The sequence below is a fragment of the Lepisosteus oculatus genome, chromosome 3, assembly GCF_040954835.1.
Source record: "Lepisosteus oculatus isolate fLepOcu1 chromosome 3, fLepOcu1.hap2, whole genome shotgun sequence".
In the NCBI taxonomy this organism is placed as follows: Eukaryota; Metazoa; Chordata; class Actinopteri; order Semionotiformes; family Lepisosteidae; genus Lepisosteus; species Lepisosteus oculatus.
In genome coordinates, this window is record NC_090698.1 from 32971117 (window position 1) to 32996151 (window position 25035).

General features: G+C 36.4%; 1 protein-coding gene across 3 annotated transcripts in view; it reads left to right on the forward strand.

Annotated features, from left to right (window-relative positions):
- LOC102694462 (spindlin-Z) overlaps nucleotides 1-25035 on the forward strand; it is a 57013-nt gene that overhangs the window by 20052 nt on the left and 11926 nt on the right. For all 3 annotated transcript variants that reach the window (XM_069187125.1, XM_006627006.3, XM_069187126.1), the window contains exons 2-3: nucleotides 5683-5929; nucleotides 19037-19085. In XM_069187125.1, coding sequence (XP_069043226.1) covers nucleotides 5878-5929; nucleotides 19037-19085 — 101 coding nt within the window. In that variant the 5' untranslated portion in view covers nucleotides 5683-5877. The remainder of the gene's footprint in view (nucleotides 1-5682; nucleotides 5930-19036; nucleotides 19086-25035) is intronic.

A 25035-nucleotide genomic window follows, 5' to 3' on the forward strand; every position in this document is an offset into this window, starting at 1 on the left:
CATGGGAGGGAAGCCACTTTCTCCCACCACTGAAGTCTAGCCACTGTTTGTTATTCAAACCCAGCATATACTAAAGCACAACAGCAAATGTATGTTGCAAAGGGTATTTTTTTTTCAAAAACTTACATCTGGATTAGACATAGATATAGATCTCTTACTTGAAGCTTTGCATTGTTTATAAAGTGAAATTCTGAAAGAATGAATCACTAGCAGGGCTCATATAATTATCGATAATAACATGAACAAAATCAGAATGTTTTGATGTTCAATACCACAATTTTAATTTTTCTTACAGTACGCAGTCTTCTCTGCACTTTTCTAAGTTGAGATAATTAGCTTGCCTTGCTCCAGCTTTCTTAGATGTCCGATTTAGCCTCTGGGCTGAAATATTAGTGATCATCTTTTAGGTATGATTCTGAATATGTATTAGGGCAGAAAGGTGTGAGGCTGATAGACAAAAGTTATGTTTTTTTATAATGACATGAAAAAGCACCAATCAGAAGCAACACTGTTTAACAGTGTAAAAGACAACAATCATTTGAGCATTCAAATGAAGTCCATCAACTTTTATACTTTTAATTAATACTTCTTCATCGTCTTTTGGCCAGGTTAAGGGATCAGACACCATAAACACTTAATCTGTAGATTCAAATCCAGTTATTAATACTCTCAAAATACTGACTTTGCCACTTTCAGAATCCACATTGCAGCTATTCAGTGCCAAGAAGAGAAGCAAATTCTCGGGCTTCAGTGTTTTAGTTCTGGGCCTCCAACCATCAGCACATATTCGTAAATTAGACTCCACTACTTTTACATGAGAATGCATTAGAAAGATACACAGTGCTTATATCAAGAACTAATTGTATTGTAGGATGTATTGAATTCTGCCTGTCTTCCATTCAGAAAGCTGTGTGTTCATTTTGAGTGGTTAACAAGCCCTGTCCATAAAGCCTATCCAATTCGACTGAACTCCCCACAGTTCATGAGGTTTAGTTAAAAAAAACTCCCAATATAGTTGCAGATATAGCCAGATATAGATTTAAATCTATATCTGCACACCTCTGAAAGAGAGGATGCAAAGGTCTTGTTTTAATAATTGGCATTTTCAAAGGATCTTTCATCAATTGATTTTTCAATTGTCTTCAAACATAACTTGAATTATGGCACATCTCCAGAGAAAATTAGGGGAGTTTTCTTTGTTGAAATAAGTAGCATATTTAATGGATCCCTCATACAGATTGTCAAGTAAATTTACAATCGATAATAGCATCAAGGTATTTGTATTAATTTACTGTTTCAAAATCAGGTCCATTAACACTTATGAGGATCATAGGTATAGAACATTTCTTTCTAAAATCAATTATCATTTATTTTGTTATGTTTGTGTTTAAAAACTGTGAATTATACTGAGACAAATTCTAAAAAAGATTTCTCTCTCGTCTAACTGTCATCATTAATAATCAAACAGTTGTCATAGTGGCTTATCAAATCCGTACCAACCTGTTTGCCTGAATAGTATTAAATTCCAAAGATACATCATCAAAAAGAATGCACACATAGAATAATGCAGTTTATAAATGCTTGCACATTTGATTTAACGAGGTAACATTTGCATCTTTTAACTACACGTTTTGCTGTGTACACAAGCTGATAGGGGTCCTTGAGTGCACTGGTTGCCGAATGAAGTCGGAACAAAACAATTCATTCAAAACATTTAAGTGTGACTGAAGTTAGTGCAACAGGTTTTGGTTTTATAGATGTAGGTATTATCGTGGATGTGATCCACAAAATCAGAACTGTAAATGTGTCCAGTGACTTCCAAAAATGTTTACACAATATTGGACAAAGGTGTTCATGACAATTCTGCAAAGTATTACTAGTTGCAGGACCAATTGATATCCGAGTTTTTATTTGTGAAAACACCTGCCCCACTTATTTGGATGTTAAAGTACTTGCTATCACTTTCAAGTGACACCCCACTTCCATGAGCTGATCTTGGTGTTATCCTAATGTCAGTCTGTCAAACTCAAATGTGCGAAAGGTGTGATGTACAATAATGCCTATTTTTTGTAAATTTGTTGTCTCATCTTTGGAAATGGCCTGAATAGTAAAGCCCACATACAATGGTAAAGCAATGTTTCATGCAAATAAACACCTAATATTTTGTCACTTGCTTGTATTTTCTTTGCCTTTTCTTTCTACAAATTCAAAAATCAACACCTTAACAACTTTGATTTTGAACTTTTTTCAAGCTTCTGTGCAGTAAGAACAGGGGAATCCCTCTTATGGCAGCTGTGCAGCTTGAGTTTGGCACATCTCTGGTGTAAATGTCAATATTTACTTTTTTTCATTCATCCTGTGATCCCCAAATCACAACCTGGTCCACATTTCCACTTAGAATATACTGGGTAGAGTGCTTGGCATCTAGAAGATCTAGAATGTATGACAAAAATTGTATTTATTCAAAATGCAACGTGTGTTGGATGCAGTTCTACTCTGCCCATGCCAGTATTCAGTCATGTTAGTTTGCAGACAGAATTTATCCATACACTTCTACTTATAATGAATAACAAGGGAGTATAAGGAACAGAAGGATAAAAGGAACAGTCATACCAAGAAAAAATGCAGAAGGAAATAAGAAACTTTTAACTCATACTAATTTACTTTTTGTAACAAGTGCAAGACTTGAACTTGAACCGATAATATCGGATAATTCATTTTGCTCAACAACACAGTTATTCAGTGTGGTTCTGCTATCTGAAAGTCGCAGGCTTGCATGGTGTGTGGCCACTGTTTGAAGCAATACAAACTGTACATCTGTGAGTCACTCTTTGCAGCAGTTTGCAGATGCTGTTTTATGAGGTTCTCATTTCTCTCATACAGCCTGGACAAGTACTGTATGTGCTTTTCTTTTTCACTGGTTTTTGAATCCTAGATGGCACATGACATCCCAGCTCATCAAGTCTGGCGATTTTATTGATTATATATATATAGAATATTTTATGGTCGGTTGTGAATGATCAGTCACAGTGTAACAACACACAATTATCTTAATTCTTTTAAAAATGTGTTTGCATAGGGATACTGTAGGTGTCTTGATTCACAGTAGAGAATAGGAGAGGTGGGAGAGACTGCAGTCTGGAAATCCTGAAACCATCAGGAATGTAGTTTCATGTTTGAAAAAGATGATTACTGAATAAGGATAAACCTTGGCTTTGTTAAAGAGTGAGTAGAATTTAGAGAGGTTGCATCTTTTTGTTTGCAATTTCTTCATATTGGTCAGATGTAGGTTTTTGTTCCTGTTAGCCTCTTTTTTAGAACAGACTTGCCCTTGGGTGGTTGGTTATTGAAATGGTGTTTGAATGTCACACCTATTGAACTCCTATTGAATGTATTTCGTTTAATAAGTGTAGTTTATTGTTAAGCCCTGAGATATCTAGTGACAACTTTGGGCTATAATGGATGAGGTTTTGTGTCCTCTTGAGAGGTACTCAAATTGCATTATAAATCTACATTTATATAAAATTGTGTTTACTTTGAGATATGTTAATTCCACAGTTTTGATTAATCACTTGTGATATTGCTCATTGCTAATACCCAGCAACTTGATGGTACTGTAATATTTTTAAACTGGTGTCACTAATTGTAATTTTTAGAGTGCACAATGAAAAACTCTATTCATGCAAATTAAGTGGAATAGGTAACACACACCTTTCTGTTAAAAACCAACTGGCAATATTGTTTTCTTGTTGGCCAGCAATAATGGACACAGTTTTGAAAGTATTGGTTTTGGCCAAATAAGGACAAACTTTACATGACAGTTTAATTATATTAAAAAGCATTTTTTTTTCTCGATTTCAGCTCCACAGTCCTGAATTGGTGTCATAATTAAGTTGAAATATGAATTTAAACACTGAATATTAAAAACTAAAGAAAATATTTAATCCTAAAGGTTTGCTTTTATTTGAACATTGAACAAATTCTCATTCTGAATAAATGAATAAATAAAATTTGTTGAGCTCCTGCTGCTGTCTTCCTCATTATGTTAATAAAAACACACTCAGCCTGCAGCTAAAATTGTATTTTTATATATTTTTTCTCAACAGCTGTCTTAAAGGCTATGGCCAAATGTTTTGTAATCGAAAGTGGTAATTTTCCACCTTTGTAGGCGTTATATTAACTAGTTTCATGGTATTTTGTGCTAATCTGATTCATAACCTGCATCAGCTGTTAGTGCTTCCAAGCATATTAAATAGCTCCTGCTCCTACCTTGGAGAGAATAGCATAAGCTTGTTACCTTAGCTGTGGCAAAGAGTATGTTTTATTTAAGAAAAAAAATAATTGTGCTTTTTTTAGGTGTATAGTAGTACTAGTATTTACAGTATATGTATTTTATGAATTATTATGCTTGTCCGTGATAATAAAGTAGGATACAATATGATTAGATTATTTGATTTTACCATAGTGTTTTTCACATAGAAAATCCAGCCTTGTTAAAGGATTAATCCTAGGAAATTGTAATGTCTGCTTTATAACATCCCCATTATTTTGTGCATCATCATGTAGGATTACAAATTGCTTCTAAAGTGTAATGGCAGATTCCCTAAGTAACACCCCTCATCTGTCAGACAATTGTTCAGTAAAAATACCCTTCCCTATAAATTTGGAGAAATAAATAGATACATTTTCTAATTGCTTTATTCAGTTCAGGGTTGCTAGCTACAGGCGCAAGGTGGTATACATCTTACACGGAACACCACTCCATCGCAAGGACACACACAGGCACAGATACGCACATACTCACAACAGGGACACTTTTCCCAGAAGCCAGTTAAGCCACCAGTATGTTTTTGGACAGTGGGAGGAAACCAGAGAACCCAGAGGAAACCCATACAAACAGCCAGATAGCATCCCAGAAACCCCATCATCCACTAACCACTGCCGCCATGCCACTGCAGGCGCCCACATGAAATACAAAAAAAATATTTTGTATATCATTTTCATATTTTTTATTTATCTGTACCGAGCTGTACTACACATGACCAAGGTTGTTTTTTTCCAGTATTTACATTGGTCTCCTTTGTCTAATATAAAAGACTGTCTATCATGGTTTATAAAGCACTCAAGGTGTTGAGTTGGTTGTGTTACACTTTAAAAGTAGGTTTGTACTATAGCACTTTCCTCTTTTAGTTTCACAGTAGTACATTTTCCTGTTTCCTTGCAAAAGGAAACAATTTCATCTAGGACATAGTGTTCCCTGAGAAGATAAAATACCCCTTTTACCCTACAAGGGTATTAATGAGAGGATACAGGAAAGTTGATTGTGTGTTTGTTGGTGGGGGCATTGGGTAGCTTAAAATCTAAATCTTCCCTCAAATGCTGATAAGTAAAACTTTTTATATGGCAAACCTTAAACAAGATCCTAAGCCTGAAAATGCTAATCATTTTTAAAAATTGCATTAAAGGACATTATCAATGTATATGGTACTACTAAACTATTGATCTTAATGGTCTGGTTTCAGGGTTCAAGAACATGCAAGTTCCGCAGCTCTTGAATAAGAAACTGTTTTGACTAGCAGACTGGGTTTTTGTTTTGAAAGGCTGTATTTGTTAATATTATGAAGGTCTTAACTCTTTCTGTTTGTAATGTACAAGGGAAACAAAGTGTCTTTTTTTTTGCAGGACTCTGGAGACCTGCCTGAACTGTGGAACAACTTGAAAACTCTGAAGATCAAGTTCTACTTAGGAAAAACTGCTGCCAGTCTGCATGGTGGGGTGAAGAAGTTTTTCTCCCCTTGTAGGCTCATCATAGAATAGGGTATCATTGATATTTTCACCCTAGTCAGGCAGCTTTGCTGCTCAGCTAAATACAGATGAATGAAGACCCCATTCGGGAAGACAGCGGGCCAGAGATCCAGAGCTGATGCAGGTAAGCCAATGAGAAAATAATAAAATAATGTACACATGCCTGATTCCTAGACCACAAACATACTCAATTACATGAGTGGATGTTTAGGTATATAATAAAATGCTTTGATTTTTTTACTAAATATACACTTCCCTCCAACAATATTGGGACAGGAAGAGTCAAGGCTATTGTTTGCGTTATAGTTGAGATAAAACTGTGTATTAATATGAATTAAATTGTATTATATCTTGTAAATTTTGGTAATCCCATGCAAACATTTGATCATATTAGTTTTTTACAATTGCTAACAAGTGTTTTTCAATAGCAAGTTCACCTTTTCAAAACTCTTCATAACTCTCTACACCAACATGAAGCTTGGCACAACTGTTCATTTCACACCCAACATGTACTAAAGCTATCAAAACACTGCAAACTTTCTCAAAATAAAATAATCCTATCAAAACACCAGCACCTTTTTGCTTCCAGCAAGAATACTTTGTCCATAATAGCACCACGACCTGAAAAACACTAAAGACAAGTGGCATTACAGTAGTTTACAGTAGCAAATAATGTTGTGCTCTCAAGTTTCTCTATATTGTAATTATAGATGTTCGTTTGTTCTTTGTGTATTTAATCTTTTTTAACAAACTTTCCATTACAAAAGAGGATTGCACATGCACTGCTCTATACAGTGAACCACCACGTAACATGCAACAGAAAAAAATCTAAGACAAATGAAAAGTGACAAAAATGCCAAAACAGTAATACAGCAATATTGATGTACTTTACAGTAATAAAAAACGGTACTGTAGTACTAAAAAAAAATTCAGTCACAGGTACAGTAATGCACGTTTTAGTCAACCCCTTTTACTACATTTGGCCCCATGCTCTCATCTACATCACACCTTATGTCCTCTCTTGCTATACACCGGGGAAAGAATCTCTTTGCATGCCTGATCCATCCCTGGCAGTCTCCTTTGCTTCCAGGAGGAACATCTGATCATGTGGACGATGATCATACATTTTCCACCTCCATGAGGAAAGGAATTCCTCTATAGGGTTGAGGAATGGTGAATAAGGTGGAAGGAAAACGGAAACCATGCTTGGATGGGCTGCAAACCAGTCTGTGACTGCATGGGGAATGGTGAAAGGCTACATTGTCCCACGTCATCACAAATGTTTGCATGTTTGGCCTCACCTGTCCCCTTTCCTCCTCAAACACAAGCCTTCCATATAATTCATCCACAAATGAAATGAGGCGCTCTGCATTATATGGCCCGATTATATTGCCACCCTTCTAACCTGGATCATCCCCTGTGGCTCACAGTCCTATTACATTCCGTCCCCATCAGCACCTTTTTGCCCAATTTGCTAAATTATTTCATGGGGTGTCAGACTGGCCTCCAGCTCCATGACTCTCTAGCAGAAATCAAACAGATTAGGCAATACAGTAAAGGCATTACTGTGTACCTACGGTAAAAACAATAAGGCAGTGAGTACTGTGTCCTACAAGTGCCCTAAGTTTTGTTCAAAACCATTACAGTTGAGTAGACACCTTACCTGCACATACTGGTGCCTGAGCTCCTTGATACGATCACTTTTCCTCTTCAAAGGAAATGTGTACAACTGCTTCATGCTGATATGTGTTTCGTCAGGGTCCGAGCTATCGTTGTGAGGTTGACACTTTGAACATTTTGAAAAACTGTCTGCCAGCACTCTGGCCTGGATTTCTCGAAGTTTGATTGCATTATTAGCAATAACCATGTTCACAATGGCCCTGTCCTGCTCAACATTGAACGTCTTTCCTCTTCCCCCCTGAGGGAGGTAGTCATTGGGTCCTATAGAGCAAATACTGTACAATTACACATTAGCAGTGGTTCTAGAGGATAATATTTACTGTATGCATTTCAGTGTAAACCTTTGTAAAATGTATAACTTACCTGTTGGTTCGCTGGAAAGTTCTTACTATAGATGCGACAGTTGAACGGTTGAGATTTGGATGAACTCTTAGACCAGCCTCTCTCAATGACAGACCAAGATTTATGACATTTATGACAAGATTTATGGTCTATTATGGTAGCTCTTATCTTATCAGACACAATAGCTTGTGGTCTTTCTCTGTGGTGAATGCCACCACGCTTTCGAACTCCTCTTCCTCTCCATTGTACAGCCTTTTGTCTTTCACCCACTCCTGCGTGGGTGACCACTCTTGCTGGGTCCATGCTGAATCTTTCCAAAGATTTCCTCTTTCTATAAGATTGGTCATGCAATTAAAAATTTCTCAGCACCTGGGTAGGTTTTCAACTGAGGTGGGAATCAACTGTGATCTATTTACATAACTTCAATCAGCAGTTTCTCAGTAACCTTTATCAAAATCTTTGTTTTGCACTTTGAATGTGTTCAAAAATATTTGTGACTTAGCAAATTGCTATCCCCTTTGCTTTTACTATATATGTTAGGTTTTCAAATTTAGTGTTATCAGTTTGAGACGGAATATGCAAGCATTTGCAAATTGAGCTGTTAAAACACACTGTTTTGCTGGTAGTGGAGCTTGAGTGAGAAGTTAATTGAAGGATTTTGAAAACTATGTTCACCGAATGCATTTTGTGCCTAAACAATTAAAAAATCATTCATGGTTTGGTCCACATAGAGGGCTGTTGTGTTAACTGTGTGAAGAAGTTTGAAAAAGTGAACTCGGTATTGTAAAACACTTGTTAGCAACCAAAAAAAAAGCTTATTTTGCCTTCAGTGATTGGTATATTAGTACATGTTCAGTTCAAGTAAATTCCAAAATGTAAATCATTATTTGTTTGCATATCCTTTTGGGACAATTACATGAAGTCTGTGACCCATTAATTTAATCAAAACATTGTGGAATCATTTGAGATTTTTTTTAAAGATATTTTACCTTTATACTTCGTATACTTGCCTCTTCTTGAGGTGTTCTGACTTGGCCAGTTTAAGATTTTCTACTTTTTTCTCATGGTGATGTCTTTTGTTGCATTTAATTATTTTTTGGGTCATTATGCCACTTTGCTGTGCACCATAATGACCCAAAACATATAGTCAGTTCATCCAGGGGGTTCAGCAGACTGCAAGCTAATTATTTTGTAAAATTAATTTCTATTCTTCTTCACTGAGTGATTTTCATTTCAATGTCTGTATTCATTGGGTAATGTTAAGTTCTATGTAATCAAAGCACTAAAGTTTAGTACCTAGTCTGTAGTCTGCTGCTGTGGAAGAATATGCCAGAATAATAAGTTGATTTTGACGGTGTACCCTTGCACCCTCACACTGCCAGCAAAAATGTTTGCGCAAGCCAACATGGAATTACTACTGTGATAAAGAAATATAAGACGTCTGAGAACAACACACAGGGTGGTCATATATTTTTGAGTGTTTAGGTGTTACAGCCAATCAAGAAAAATGTATAAAAAATGTACATAATTATAAATGTGCATCGCTGTGTTTTTATGTGGTGTTTACTGTATATGGTGTTTGGCTCAGAATGAAGAAGCCAGAACTATGGCTAAGATCCAAGGTGTTTCTTAAAAGAGCAGTAGCTGGACAGCCGCCCACCTTGAGCACCTGGTTTCAGAGCACCATCTAGCAGCTATGATCTCACCATTCTTTCATATCGCTGTGAACCCCAAATTTGCATTTCACAAAGCAGACATAATAGAAACCTTATTAAGGAATCCTTATTTTTGTGAATGGATAATTTAAAGAATTATTCCACACATATATGTGCATGTTTTGTTAATTGTTGGTGAGGTGGAGTTATATACAAAGGAGTTTTGTTTTAACTGGAATTACATGTAATTGGTTGAAAAGTTGGGAGGGGTTTCAGAATTAAAAGGCTGACTCCAAGTAAGGATAGACTGTTTTGATACAGAAATGCAAGGTGGCAGAACTGCTGATTTCTTATTGAACGCTACCTATAATGTTCATTTATACCTTGTTGATTCAGTGTTTGTTTTGCATTTTTTGGACCTTTCAAACTCCAAAGATCCTGTGTGGTAAAATACATTTTGTTTTAATGGTAAACATCTTATTATATTAGACTTTCACAATACATGGTAGAGTTCCCCTGAGAGTGGTCCTGTGGCAGTGATAGAGGTGTTTTGTGCTAAAAATCAGGCCAGCCGTATTGTGTTGTATGGAGTGTTAAATTCTTTGGGTATAAGAATGATCTTTTTAAGTTTTGATGTAACAAAGAGAAAATCTGTTGTCAGCAGTCCGTAAAGAGCAGAAAAACTTACAATAAACCTAGAAGATAAGAACCTATGAACTAGACTGCAATTTGTGTACTGAAAAATAGTTTAATATAATTTTTTTTTATATTAAAAACATTTAAAATGCAAAAGTATTGTTTTCTATTCCACTTCTACTTTTTTCTACACTTTTAAAAAAACACTATCCATTGAGGTTGAGGTTACTAACAGTGTCTGAATTAGATGAAACAGAATTAATATGGCTACATCATCATTACAATTATTAGAAGTGGCTATTATGGTGTATTAAGAATCTAAAGACTGGTCAACACTTAGCTAGTTAGCAGTTCTGAGGAGCTTCAAAGCCAGAAAACAACTCAGGTATTTACTAAGATCTAAGGCTCTGAGATTAATTGATCAAAGGAATAATCTGGTTTAATCTTGCTTAATTAAGTTCTAGGTAAATTATTATAAATCATCGGGGGGGAGATACCAGGTTAGAGGTTCTGGTTTGGATCAACTGTATGGACCACATCCTAGTTAAATATTTGAACCTTTTTAAAAAAAACTGATTTCCTGTTTAAAGAATTCCTAGGTTAAAAACACTCTCAAGGTTATATAGCGCTTTTTCTGGACACTCCACTCAAAGCACTTTACAGGTTATGGGGACTCCCCTCCACCACCACCAATGTGCAGCATCCACCTGGATGTGAATGTATTTCTTATGAATAGGGATATGGTCCCATTCGTTTGGTCAGATATGGATTGAGAGAAAAAGATTTAACAGTAGGTTGTGTTCTGTTTAGTTTAGAAGGCAGGTTTATCTCTCTTGTTGGCCTATATACAGTAGGTGTTGTATGGGATTCTTGAATACTTCAAGTCTGGGGTTTTTCTGGTTGTTAAGGATATAGGCCTCTGAGATGCCTTGTTTGTAAATAGAGTAACTTTGTTGTATATTGTGTTGTTTAGTGTGTCATTGTTAATATGTTTATCCCAGTTTGCCTGTAATTTATTACTCTTGCCAAGACTGCGCCAGGGAATACAAAGATCTCAAGTGCCTCTAATTACACCAACTGCTCAGGTATATTCTTTGCATATCTTCACAATTTGGGGTTTGTGATTATTTATGGGGCTTGCTTTATTTATTTATGTATTGTTTTTGTTTTTGTAACCAACCTGTTTGTAACAATATTAATAAAATACATTCTAAAGATTAAATGCCCCAATGACTTTTGAATATCCACTCAAATTTGATAATTTATTAATTCATTGAGAAATAATGCCAGATCCAGATGAGAAATAACATTAGAGTTTTGTGATCTTCACTTTTGTGATTATCAAACTCATGGTTTATGTTCAATATTTCAGAAAAATAGGCAGATAAAGCCCCTCAAACTACACAAACTACTGCTTAGGATCTGGTGTGTTTGACTTTAAACATTTACTACTGCATTTCAGTGTATATGTGCTGAGAGATTAAAAATATATCCCAAATAAACACAGATAAATGACTTTGTTTCTCAAGCTCTTTTATTTGTTCTATAAAGTTTTATGTTAGCAACTCTTCTTGAGACTGTGAGATCATTGAAGACTGAGACAGCCAGTTTATACTGAGAAATAGGAAAGCTAATGAAAGTGTTACCCTAAAACTGTCACATCTGGTTCAATAAATCAATTAAAAATTAAGGAGAAAAAACTGAAACTATACTGGTGTAGCAGCATGGCAGTGATTATTATGGAATTAAGTGTTCAGAAAAACTGTGATATTTATTTTGCCTTGAATGTAAAACCTGGCACTGATGAACTCCTTTGAGTCAGTTCTTAGGAATGCTGGGGAGATGGGAGACTGCCATTTAGGATGGACTGACTTGTTGACACAAAGCAACGAATCAGTTGGACTTATGGTTATGACTCCAGTGATGGACTATGCATAGAAAAGGCCACATAGTCTATCTCCAAGAGAGATAGACATCTGGATTTGAACATCACATGGAGATCACCTGTCATAAATCCACTAACGGGCCATGAAGATCAACCAATGAGGAATCTGCCACATGGAAAAAAACACTACACCTATTGAGGTCCTGATCAACCATCATCTGTGAGGATTTGATTTAAAAGATGCTACACAGCAATTTAGGAGGCTCACATGCTTTCTCTGGCAGCTTTACAGCTAACTAATCACGTGACTGCAGCCACCTCTGCCAAAACCGCAACTGAAACAGTTAGATGAAAGGCCTGCAACAGTGTATGTAAATAAACTTCTGCCTAAGAATTCCTCAGCAACATAAGCCTTGTTTCTTTTTAAATTTCTTAACGAAAAATAATTTTAATTTCACTTGGTCAACAAAATAAGAGAATTGGACTTCTGTTAACACCATTGACTATCACAGAATATTCATAGCAGCAGCTGTAAAATATGGGCAGACAGACTGTTACTTCCCATTTAAATCAGGACTTGTTCCAAAGTCTTGAAATTTGGAGCATGTTCTGGAAAAGCAAGCGTCAGCTGAGCGTGGATTTTTTTTCCACTTGAGGAGCCGTCTCCAGAGAGAGGCTAAGCAGAACTTTCCCTTGTCGCCCGGATATCCATGATTAGATCCAGCCTTTCTCTTCATGCTGGACTTCTAAAATTTCATCAGAATGGCTTGACCAAGTGTACTACTTTGGATGAGTATACGTTCAGTTTTCACAGGACATGAGAAGTAAGCTATTATTCCAAACTTTAAGTGAAGTATAGATCCTATGACTATTATCGTAATTAAACTAGATGGATTTAAATTGTGAAGATGGCTATAATAAGATTGTAGTCGGTATATTTTAACACGTTAAAATATATCTTTTGCAATCCATCAAGCCATTTGTATCATGACTGATTAATTCACATATTGTATATAAGCACAATTAGTTGTCTTTTAAACCTTTGTCCTGATGGTTTCCTCTCAATGGGTTTGCTAAAAATACTCAAAAGTATTTTTAAATTTAGGAAAACATGCTTTGGGACAGTTTACAAGGAGGATGTAAATATGTCAATATAATCAGTAGAATATAGAATCAGTATATAATAGCAACATTTCAAAGACATTCCAAGGAGAAAGAAAACACTTCACAAAATTGTTAAAGAAAAACAGAATAAATTACAACTTAAGTAAACAGCAGACAAGATAGAATATATGAGTGGATATTCAAGTATATCAAAATACAATCCTTTGATTTTTTTTTTCGCTCATCAACACTGCTCATCTATAAAAACTGAAGTACTTATTGACATACAATTCTTTACATCTTTAAATATGGGGAAACAAATGCTGTAAAACATAAGGCTACTGTATGTACAGATCCATCCATTTAAAATGAGCGAGGTGCACTGTGTTAAAACGCGATGGATGTTGTGCAGTATGTTTTTTTTAAATAGGATAATAGTACCTTGTAAAACCTCCAGGTGGAGCTAATAAAGCTTAACATCTTATTTACAGCATTTGAGCTGTCGCCAGAAAATGCCCCATTTCGGATCCCGGTCACTGCTGAGGGACAATCTTATTCCAGTCTTGAATTTAAGTTTTATACTCCTTTAGACTTTTAATCATTTTAAACTATGTATCACAACATGTTAAACATTAAAAAGGCGGTATATTTTATAAAAGCACGATTGCTCACTACACAAAGTACACAACTTTCCACCTTCATCATTAATGTAATTATACATTAACATTTTATGCATCAAAGTCTTTATCTTGGTATCTTGCAGTGGGTTCTGGTTTTAACTTGCTTATTCTAACATTATAAGCTTATTTTCTGTGCTTCATAAAAAGTTAAAACATTTTATCCTTTTCTAAGAATACATAGTAAGAACACCACTTGCTATTATTGTAAAAAGCTAAACCTTGTAGTGATTTAACATCACTTAATAGTTATGTGAATATGGAATCGTGTAACTAAGCAGCTAAAATATCACAGGTGGGCATTTTGGTAACATTTTGACATCCGTTTCTTTTTAAAAAGCTTTTATTGTTCTTGTAGTGGTAACGGACAAAGCACTGCACCCAGTGGTTCAAAGCATGATCCGAGTATTACTGTCGGTTTGTTTCTTATATAGTGAACACATAAAAATAGTCCACTGTTATAGCTTGTTGTTGGCTCTGGTGTGAATTTGTGTATCTGGATAAATTAAGTGGTTTTTTTGATTAAAGATTTCTTTGCGAAATAAAACAAAGGAGAGAAGAAGGGTTATTTTTACAATTGTGAAATGAAATTATGACTGATTTGATTCCCCTCATTTAGCTGAAATGGATAACGAAATCATGCTGTAGTAATATGTATTGGAAGGCGCTCTGTTTTATTAATAAACACTCTGACTCAAACCTGTTGTACAGTGATAGACGTGGGTAATGTCATCCCAGTTAAACAGTGTGCTTATCGCGCAAATCCTGCTAAACTAGAAGCAGAAGGTGATAAACTGTACATTATTTACTGGAGCATAGCTGAGTTCAAAGAAGGATGTCTGTGAAGCCCCCCTGTTTATTGGTACCAAACATTGATGAGACATCATGGTTCCGTACAGATTACAGAAAAGTGGACATTGAAACTCCACCAGACATCGTATGTACTGTTTAACCATAGTCAAGAACCGATGTGCTGTTCCCTTTTGTAACATGGTAACTCCCTGGAAAATAGAAGAAAAAAGAAGAGTATTGTTGGACAATGTTGTGTGACTCTGGCAGAATTTCTCTGTAAACTGAAGAGCTATAGAAGAGACACGTGTATCGCCTCTTTTTACACTTGTTGAACATTCCAATGTTGATGCAACACGGAAGATATTATTAATAATCTTTTCAACCCGAAGCTGTTAACTCTACTTCACACCTGCACGTCAAGATCACGGTTTCAAAATAAAAAAACATCAAACCTTTGATTGGTTGAGAACGTCATCATTATTTCGCAAGGATGTGAAACATGACAATTTGTTACAGTTACCATCAGTAGAAAAAAAAAAGTTTATTTTTATTTATTTGTGGCTGCTGCACTTGAACCCTTTGCAATGGCTGGATAGTTAACACTTCCCAATTGCTTTATCAGTCTGCCCGTGGAGGAAAGGGAGGGGGGGTGAGCTCTCCTTGACAGCTGACACTCCTCCATACGCTTAAGTGAAAAATTAATAAAACGCCAATGTAAATGTCATATGTACAGTTTGTTTATATACCGTAGTGGCTTTAAAACTATACAACATTGCAGTGTTTGCATGTGGCATGTCTTTGTTCAAGTTTTAAAACTACAGTATGGAAAAATGAGTGTCAGGAAAAACAAGACATTTGATTGCTGGTTGCCTTATGTTAAGCAGCAACAATGACAAGGAGAGCATGCTCCTGAAAATTCCTTCCCATCCCCCTGAACTGGCAGAAATGTCTATTCTACATAACATTACACAGTGTTAACACTCCTAGACTTTATGAAAAGTATGGAGTTGCGTTACATAAACTGGCTGAAATTGAATTTACTAGTAGGTAAAAGTTAATTCCAAGCTTGAAAGAAAAGACACAACGTGTGTTCTCTATAAATCTTCAGTTTACAGACTGTCCAAGGTAATTTATTATTGATATCTTCCGTATTGCATTAAAATTGGAACATTCTTTTACAACATTTTTTCTTATCTGTGAAAACAGGAAATACAAAGGGAGTTTCAGAAATACCCCCCCAAAAAAACAATATAGTTTCCATAACATGTACTATTTAGTGTTTCAGAAAAAAATGTATTTGTTAAAAGAAAGCTCAGGCTCCAGCTTGCGAGTCACACGCCACCGCATCGCATGATAACTTAAGCAAGTTGTTCTCAAACTTTTTGGACCAAGTACCACCCCTGATCAAACCAGAGCATCCAATACCACCTACAAGTCATCTTCTCATAGGAACCCCAGAAAATCTCAATGACCAACGTGAGCGTGCACGCACACATACTCACACATACATATGATGATAAACTTCATAAAGCACCTTTAAAGGTGGCTTCTCAATGTGCTTTATAGAATAACAACAATTAAAAATAACAATAAAAAAGCACCATTTCAATGAGAGGGGTGAGCCTGTTTAGTCGAGCAAAGCAGATGTGAATTCATTGGACGAGCCTTGATACAATTCACAACAGAATCTAACAGATTTAAATTCTCAGGCATTTTCTTGATGGCCAAGGCCTTGTGGTGGATGCTGCAGTGCGTCCACTTTATATCTAGAGCAACCTCTCTAATCCGTGCAACTACACCGCTGTGTTGGCTTGTCATCGCTCTAGCACCGTCTGTACAAACTCTGACGCCATTCTCTTCAATAAATTCATTCAGAAGCTGAAATATGTGTTCTCCTGTAGTTCTTGTTGGTAGCGGCTTACAGAACAGAAAGTCCTCATGGGGCATACCCTCAAACTCGTATCTAATGCAAACAAGCAAATTGGCCAAATCAACGGCATCTACAGACTCATCTAATTGCAGTGAAAAGCACCTGCTCATCTTAACACGCTCTGTCACCTTGCTATTGACATCATCTGCCATATCAGTCATTCTATGGGTGACTGTGTCTTTCGAAGGAGGCAGCAGGTCGAGCTGTTTAGCAGCTTTTTCTCTGCACATAATATGCGTCAGCTCTTTTGCCAACAGTAAACAAAGTTCTTCACAAATAGTGTGGGGCTTACCTGCTTTAGCAGTCTGCAAGCTGGCATTTTTCCCCGTTTCCGTTTCAGGAGTTTGTCTCAGAAGTTAAACCATACATATTCTCCAACCTCCCTATTTGCTGTAGATAACTTTAAAAAAAAATACAATTGGTCACTTGTGTTCGTAGTACGCATTTCTATGCTTTCCTGTGCTTACAAGATTGCCATTGTTCCAAAATCCCGCACATTCTCCTACCTCCCTATTTGCTGAAGATAACTTTTCTTAAATACAGTTGACCGCTTACGTTTGTAGCACACATACCTATACAATTGTAAAATTACATAGTAGCTCTTGTCCACTCAATTGTTAGCGTGCACTATATCGTTTGTAGGCTGCATATTTGACACACAAACTAATTTTATTAAAATAGAAAATATGAAAACCCGTCCCAATTTTTCATTTGTTTCATGGTTTAAGAACCACGGACTTAAGCTATAACTGAAAAGGGCAGGCAAAATGTTTCCAAGTAATCGTGGGTGAATTAGTCAAATTGCTGCAGAGTGGACTGCGGTAATAATTTGAGCTATATGAAAATAAATCCTTAAATATCATTATTAATTTCTTTAGAGACACGATTCCATATTATATTCCCTATTAATCAAATTCTAAAAAATGTTTTTTTTACTGTGATAAGGAGTGCAAGTATTCATAGAAAAGGTTAAAACAACTTTTTATAAAGTATATTAACTTTAAATATTAATATAGTGAGTAGGAGCACATAAAAACTTTTCCAAAATAACCACAGTAAGTAACCGAATGAAAGACTGATGTTTATGAAGAAAGTGGAATACTGGTGTGTATTTTTTATTTAAACTACCAATACCAGCCATATACAGCTTACATAATATGTTCATATTCCTAACTGAATATAATTTATACTGTTCAGAGACATTATGCTCCTGTTATTTTTATGCTCGGCTACCAACATTTCCCTTTATTTGTACAATTCCATCTTAATATTCAATATTAAGCAGATTTAAACATGCACAGTAAAGAGATTAAATGAAGCAATCGTTTCACTAACAACCAATGCACCATGAGTGCTGCCTGTTGATCATTTTGGCCAGCCAATCATGTACTTTGGTATAACACGCTAATATGCAGATAATTTCATGCAATAGGGGGTTTTACCACTCATTTTGAATGGCTGCATCTGTACTTAAGTGCACAGAGGTAATGTGGTTAAAACTGTGCAATGCACTAATAAGACATCCGTTTAGAATATTATTTGCAATGTTGGTCACTACATTACCAGGAAGTTATTGCTGCTCCAGAGAAGAACAACTGGTTACATTCCCAGGCTTAAAGGCATGTCCTATACTGACAGGCTAAAAGAACTGAATAATTTTCTTGAACAGAGACAACTACAACAAGACCTGATTCAAGTATTCAAAATCTTCAGGGGGATTGGAAAAGTCAACCTAGTTGGCATCATCAGATGTAGTGAAACATGGAAACTACGAGAACATCATTTAAAAAATGAGAACAGGAGGTACTTATTTACATAATGGCTTGTGGGGACTAGGAACAAGCAACGCAGCCCTGATGCTGAAGCCAATACCTTATTTTAGTTCAAGTAGCAGCAACTAAGCAGCCAAACAGCCTAAATGGGCCGGAGGGCCTAGTCTTATCTATTACGATTCTTATGTTCATATATACATATGGCTTTCCCAGCATTCATTTTATCACTCATCACCTTTACTCCCATCTTTAAAATGTCTTGTGTTCCATAACAGTTCTGGCTACCTGCCCATTACAGTATTGTCATCCATTTGTAATACTTGCTGTTTTGACTGAAATTTACATATACACTGTAGTTGTTAATTCATCAACTACAACAATGCAAGTGAACTGTACAGATTTTTTTGGAGTCTAAAGTTCTTCAGTTGTAGATTTATTATATATTATATATATATTATATTATTGTAGAAGTATTTGCCTGATGATATCTGGAATCTTATTTTTCCAAGAGCTAACTTGAAGATGTATGTTTCTTGCATCATAATTGGACCCGTGATTTTTATAGCAAAGATGAAAAAGCTTATGGATGGCATGATATTATAGGTTTAGTCAGACTACAGAGTTAAGTGATGACTGGAGTTATAAGGACAGAGCCTGTAGTTTTAAGAAGTAGTCTATACTGCCAGCAGCAGGAGTGCAGATACATATGATCTGTGGTTTGCAGTTTATTCAACAAACTTTTATTCTTGCTTTTTTAGGGCATGCAGGTGTTTCTGCAAGTATGATGAAGAAAAAGAGTTCCCACAAGTAAGTAGTTTCTTCATGCAGTGGAATCTAACTAAAAGTTTGTTGCACAATTATAGATGGAAAGTTTCACTGTTTTTGTTCCCACTCACTGAAAAAAGCTTAGTCAAATGTTCAATGTTAAACTGAACCTAATGGTTTGTGCTCATTATTACTAAAAGCAAAGAAACATTTTAATTGTTGTTAACATTTTCATTCAGAAAACCTGAGTCGTGGAATAAACCTATAACTTGTTCCTTTGCAGCCTACGCATGCTGATACAGCTACCCACCTGAACTACATTTATATATTATTGTTATAGTGAATGAAGTTTACTATCACATATATTAATGACCACTAGCAGTGGAGTATAATATAATATATATATATATTAGTTAATATAGTCCTGAATCAATCTTGTTGTGATCACTTTTAATATCAGGTATGATTTTTGCAAAAGTGTATTTCAGTTCTAAGTATTCAAATTAAATGTTTTGCTTCACATTATTATAATTTAAAATATAAACTCTACACATGTTGAAAGATTCTGTCTTTTTATTTTACTTTTATGTGTTGGTATCTGTTGAAAAAGCAAATTATTTATAGTATATCATGTATAAAATGGGTGTGTCTGCGGCACCTGTGTAATTCAAATTGTTTAAAACAGAAGGGGATGAGATCTTGTAATGTACATTCATACCACAAAGTTATACAGTGAGATGAACATCCCCCAGTTTAACAGAGTTAAGTAAGTGTTTTGCTATTTTTTTAGCCTGGAACTGCTGCCCAACACAAGTGATTAACACCGTATTTAAAGGAGAGACAAAAAGGGGAGTAGGGTAGGAGTTAGAAAGTTTGGCAGTATAGAAGGTTTCTTCCAGTTAAATTTCTCAACATTGAACTGAAACCTCTCAGGCATTTGGCTTTGAAATGACTTTTTTAAAAGGATTCAATTAAAGAAAATGAGGTGCGTGTTTCATATTTGTGTAAATATTTTATTTCCCTTTTAAGCTGACCAGTCAAACAATTCATGTTTTCATTTGAATGCATTCTTATGAGGAGGGAGATGGTTGCCTTTTTTAGCATAATTCTGGAGTGTGACCTTGCTTTTGGAGGATTAGTAAAGAGGTTATTTCTTCCCCAAGGTAAAAATGTCAATTCTGAGATTAGACTTAAGCCCTCCTCCCCTAACGCAGTTTCCCCTATCTTCGTTTCACTGAAACGTGCAAAAATGTCTCCAATAATTCCCTATGCACAGTTGCTTCGATATAATGCGAGTCAATGCATGAAATGGCTTCCGCCGGGCTGCACACTCTCCAGATCTACCTGTCTTCTGTCTGTGCTCTCCCGCAGGGTTTCTGGGCAGTTTTGTGCTGCTGCCTGCATCCAGCTTCCCAGTCCACACACTTACTTCTCTCATGCTTCAGTGTTTCACTGCATATGTACCTTGGAGTCTTTGTGACAATTTGTAGTGTGTTGTTCCTGTGTTATGTCCGCGAAACACACATTATCAATTAGTGATGATAATGAAAGCAAACAAAGTAAGAAACTGATAACCTTTGCTGAGGAAATAAAGATTCTAGATAGCCTACTAGCTGGGGCATCGGCTGCTTCACTGGGTTGTGAGTATGGGGTTAATAAATATCTTTGCAAGTGGAAGAAGTGCTGAGAAAGTACATACTAGCTGCAGCTTCTGTGAGTGCTCAGTCAGCTTTTGTGCCTCGGGGAAACCTGTATATAGAAAAATGTTTATTCAATATTAAGCTTCTTGTTTTCCCCGTATATTACTGTATGGATTTTTTAGAGCTCTTTTTTGTTAAGGTATTTGGCAAGGTGAATCACAAGCTGAGGATGCTTTATTTGGTGTTATGCAACATGTAAGCATGCTTTTGAACTTTTTATTATCCAGTGAGTAAAATTAGACTGTAAAATAGTCAGATTTATTGTGCTAATAGGAGATTTGTCCCCTATCTCTAATTTTCCCCTAGGTTCCTCCAGTGTGCTGTTGGGAGAATAAAACCTCCCACATAAAAAAGGCACATCAATCATTATCTCTTTATAAGCATCACATTTTCTTGCTTCTCTTAAATTAATGGGTTTTGAGCTCATGTAAATACTCTTGTCATGTGAATGTAACAGCCAAGGGTATTGCCAGGCCTAGAAACAATTCTTTAAGAAAAATTATGGTGGTAATCTTTCTCTTGTATTGAAAATTAATCTGGGAAGTGGTCAACTCCTCAGAAACAGCTCGAATATTAAGAATATTTCTCAAACCCATTATGAATCCACTGTCAGGTCCAGAATGACCCATCAATGTGGAATGTGCTGAATGGGTTTGCCTCTACATGTAACAACGTCTAGAGCAATCACTATCCATGATGACAGGATTTAAAAGTTTGTGCACCACATTATTTGTTTGCTGTCCAAGATACTGGCACCTTTTCAACAAGTGACTAGTGACTGTGACCACCACCATCTTCGCTAAATCACTAAGTCAAAAGAACTTAGCCAAAAGGAACTTCTGGGCCAAGAGTGGGGAAAAATAGAATTCTGACCAACATTTATTTTATATTATTATCGTATAGCTTTGCCTAATCACCGCTGTAGGGGTTTTGTGCATTTACTGGGACAATTATTAATAGTAGGCCACAAAATGATTCTTTGATGGCTATTAGAAAACCGACCTTGTGGGATAACTCAGCAACGCACACACATGGATACTAATACACGACAGTACATTTATTAATACATAAAATGTGCATATAAACATAACAGATCTTAAGAGTGAGGGTTAGCAGAATACAAAAGGCATATATTCAATCACAAAGACTTACAAACCAAGAGGGACATACATTCAGTATACCATTCATTTATACAGTTTTGTAAATTAACTTTGATTACAACTTCTACATTAGATACTCAAAGGCAAGTACGTCACTCATAAGAATTAAATTGATATCAACTCAGGTTGAGGTAACAATTGAATTCTCGAGCTGTAATGCAGAATGTTGAATGCTCATCCAAACTGTGTGGATTCAGATCTCCCGCGGACACAAAGGAACAGCGGCCAATAGGCGTACTCTGGCCTGGTGCCAGGCAGTTCTGGTTTGGCGTGAGGTGGGGGAGAAGGAGGGAGAGATTCCTTCTGCGACGCGCTGGCAGTGAGCTCTCTGAAGACGGGCTAGTCAGTGTTGGCTGAACTAGTAAGAGTTTGTGCACATGAAAAGTGACTGCGGGTCCAAGCAAGTCACACTCTTTAGACGGGAAGAAGACCGGTTAGTTCCCGATTGATCGATAGTCCTGAATACTGAGATTCACTTGTATCAGTAGTTCACACTGTAGTTCACTCGTTGATCAGGCGAGTGTTCTCGGTGGGGTACCGGCGGTTCACGAGGTTTGCTGCTGGGCTAACCTCGGGCAGATCCTTTGGTTACGCGCGGGCGACCTCCGGTCTTGACTCTTAGAACATAGTCCTGGCACTCGGACACACTGGCCGTCATGTGATTGTCCAAGCTGAGTCTGAGAATGTCCTGGAGGGGCTCTTCTGGGCCCTGTGCTGCCTGTTTTATCTGGAGGAACTATGGTCGTTCATTGGTTGAATGTTCCGCGGGCATTCGAGACCCACGTGGGGTTACCCTGCTCTACCAGTTTCTGATTGGCTGATTGAGGTGGAGGATGAGTAACCATGCTCTCTGGCATTACGGTTATAAACAACCTGGGATGCACTCTCCCAAAGAATCTCCCAGACAGTAAGGCATCAGAGATTACCATTTATTAGGGTGGCTGGAGAATCTCAGCCTTGGGAGTTGTTCCTTATCAGGAAACTCTGTGTTCAGCACCACTAAGATTAGGGAGAGAGAGACTGGCAAGGGGGTAGCAAACTTAATTCCTGTATTTTTAATAAGCCTTGCCGCTACACCGCAAATGTACAAACGACAAATGTACAGTGGGACATTTGTCAGTGTCATTAAATATCAATGCATAGTGAGTGTGGCAGCAATATATAGTTTTCATGAACAGTCCATCCATTAGAAGAAGAGAACTTCTAAAATTAAGCTCCTCCCTTTCCATGCAAAAAAACATAGCCTCTTGTTGTCACAGCATCCAGTGGGCAACAACAGGACAAGGTTCAAGACTTGTCCAGCTACTTCTCGCCCCACAGCACTTTCAGACCTTATCAAGAAATGTTAGCTGGCCAAGTGTGTTAATCCTAATAGGTATAGAACATTCAGTATTCACATTTTGACACTCCAGAAATAAATTTATTTCAGAATAGTAAATACAGTAGGATGTTAACGTTTGCAAATTTAACATTGTCTTATTTGTCATTCAGTGTGGCCAACAGGGTATGTATGCAAGAAGAACAAAAAGAGATTAAACCAAGCTGAAAGTTGTTATGAAAAATGAAGACTTCAGAAGACTTTATAGGCTCACCGACAGTTTTATTACCAATTTTAGTGGGAAATACTAATCAGGGAGGCAGAGAAAGTCCTGGTTGGACACAGAGGAGGAATTCTGTTGGTTATTGTAACTGTTTACTATAAGTTTGTGATTGCTGTTGTTTCTTTTAGCTGATCAGTGTTATTCAAATTAAAGCCAATGCATTGGTATTTTAATTATCTTATAAGGGAAGGTTACTTATGTCTATATACATTATATACTGTACTATATACTGTAGTAAATAATGCAATGGTATATGAGTGGACTTGGTTACATGAGTTTGGTGATTCGCAATGATTTCTCTGCACCAAATCCTCATAAATGTGAAGACCACTTGAAAATGTGGTAATTCATGATAATTCATGATCTTCATTGTTTAAATAAAAGACCAAATTCCAAGAGCTTAAACAATGTGTAAGTGTAAAGGTAGTTAAAAGTTCACAGATGCAGTCAGGAGCCAAACTGTCCAAGCCCTTAAAGATGAGTTGCATGCAGTAATTTTATTCTGAAATCCATGGACTTGCAGTGCAAGGAAACTATAATGTGATAGGTATGCATTTAGATATAATTAAGAGCAAAGTTGCAGCAATCTCTGCATTGCACTAATCAAGCCTGAAGAAGCCAAAAGTATATATTGGGTTTTTTTAGGAGAGTTTAACAGATATGTAAAATATTCAGAAGAAAAATTACCCTCAAAGCATAGTGTACAAGAACTCCAAATGCAAATCTTGGGTCAAAATGACACCGAGATTCCTGACCCAAGTACTTGGGACTAATTTGACGTTAATAACACGTTCAATAGTCAAACTAAGGTTGACATATATGCAGAAATGATAAGAAAACCCCATAAACAGAAGTCTTTCAGTTTCAGTTTTTTAATTTGAGATGTGCTCTATTGCTAAAAGCACAACATTTTTGCCTTATGTCGTAACTACATCTCTACAGCTCATACATTTGTAAACATTTCAAAATGAATATGTTCAAATAGAACTTGTACTATTTTCATTTAATTACAAAAGTCACCCTGTCAATTTTCTTTTACAGATCACATAATCAGAACGTGTGCAGTTAGTTGTTTAAAACTAAGTTTCCTTTTAAATATTCTGCTGAAACACTTTTTGCATTGTTTTGATTTTTTGAATGGATTATTCATATATATCAATAGCTTATAGGAAAACTACATTTTTTACATGTTGAGGAAGGCCTCAACCGCATACTTAGTGCACTTTGTTAAAAAACAGGGCTTCAGATTGTCTCCTGCCAGGATGAAGTGGCAGTTGCTATGCGCCTGATGGTTTCCAAGGTTACCATTGCCTTTTGACCTCTTTTTTTTTTTAGCTTTCCGCAAAGCAGTGTGGGAAATGAGTGGAAACATAGCTACACTTTAGTATGCATATATTATACTGGAAGATATGAGTTTTGTGGTGCTGTGAGTTAGGAAGTGATTTCCATGACTATTTTGGGTAAATGTTATGATTTTAGCAATTTATCCATCTACAAGTAATAGGTTTATTCCATGCTGAAAAAAAGAAGA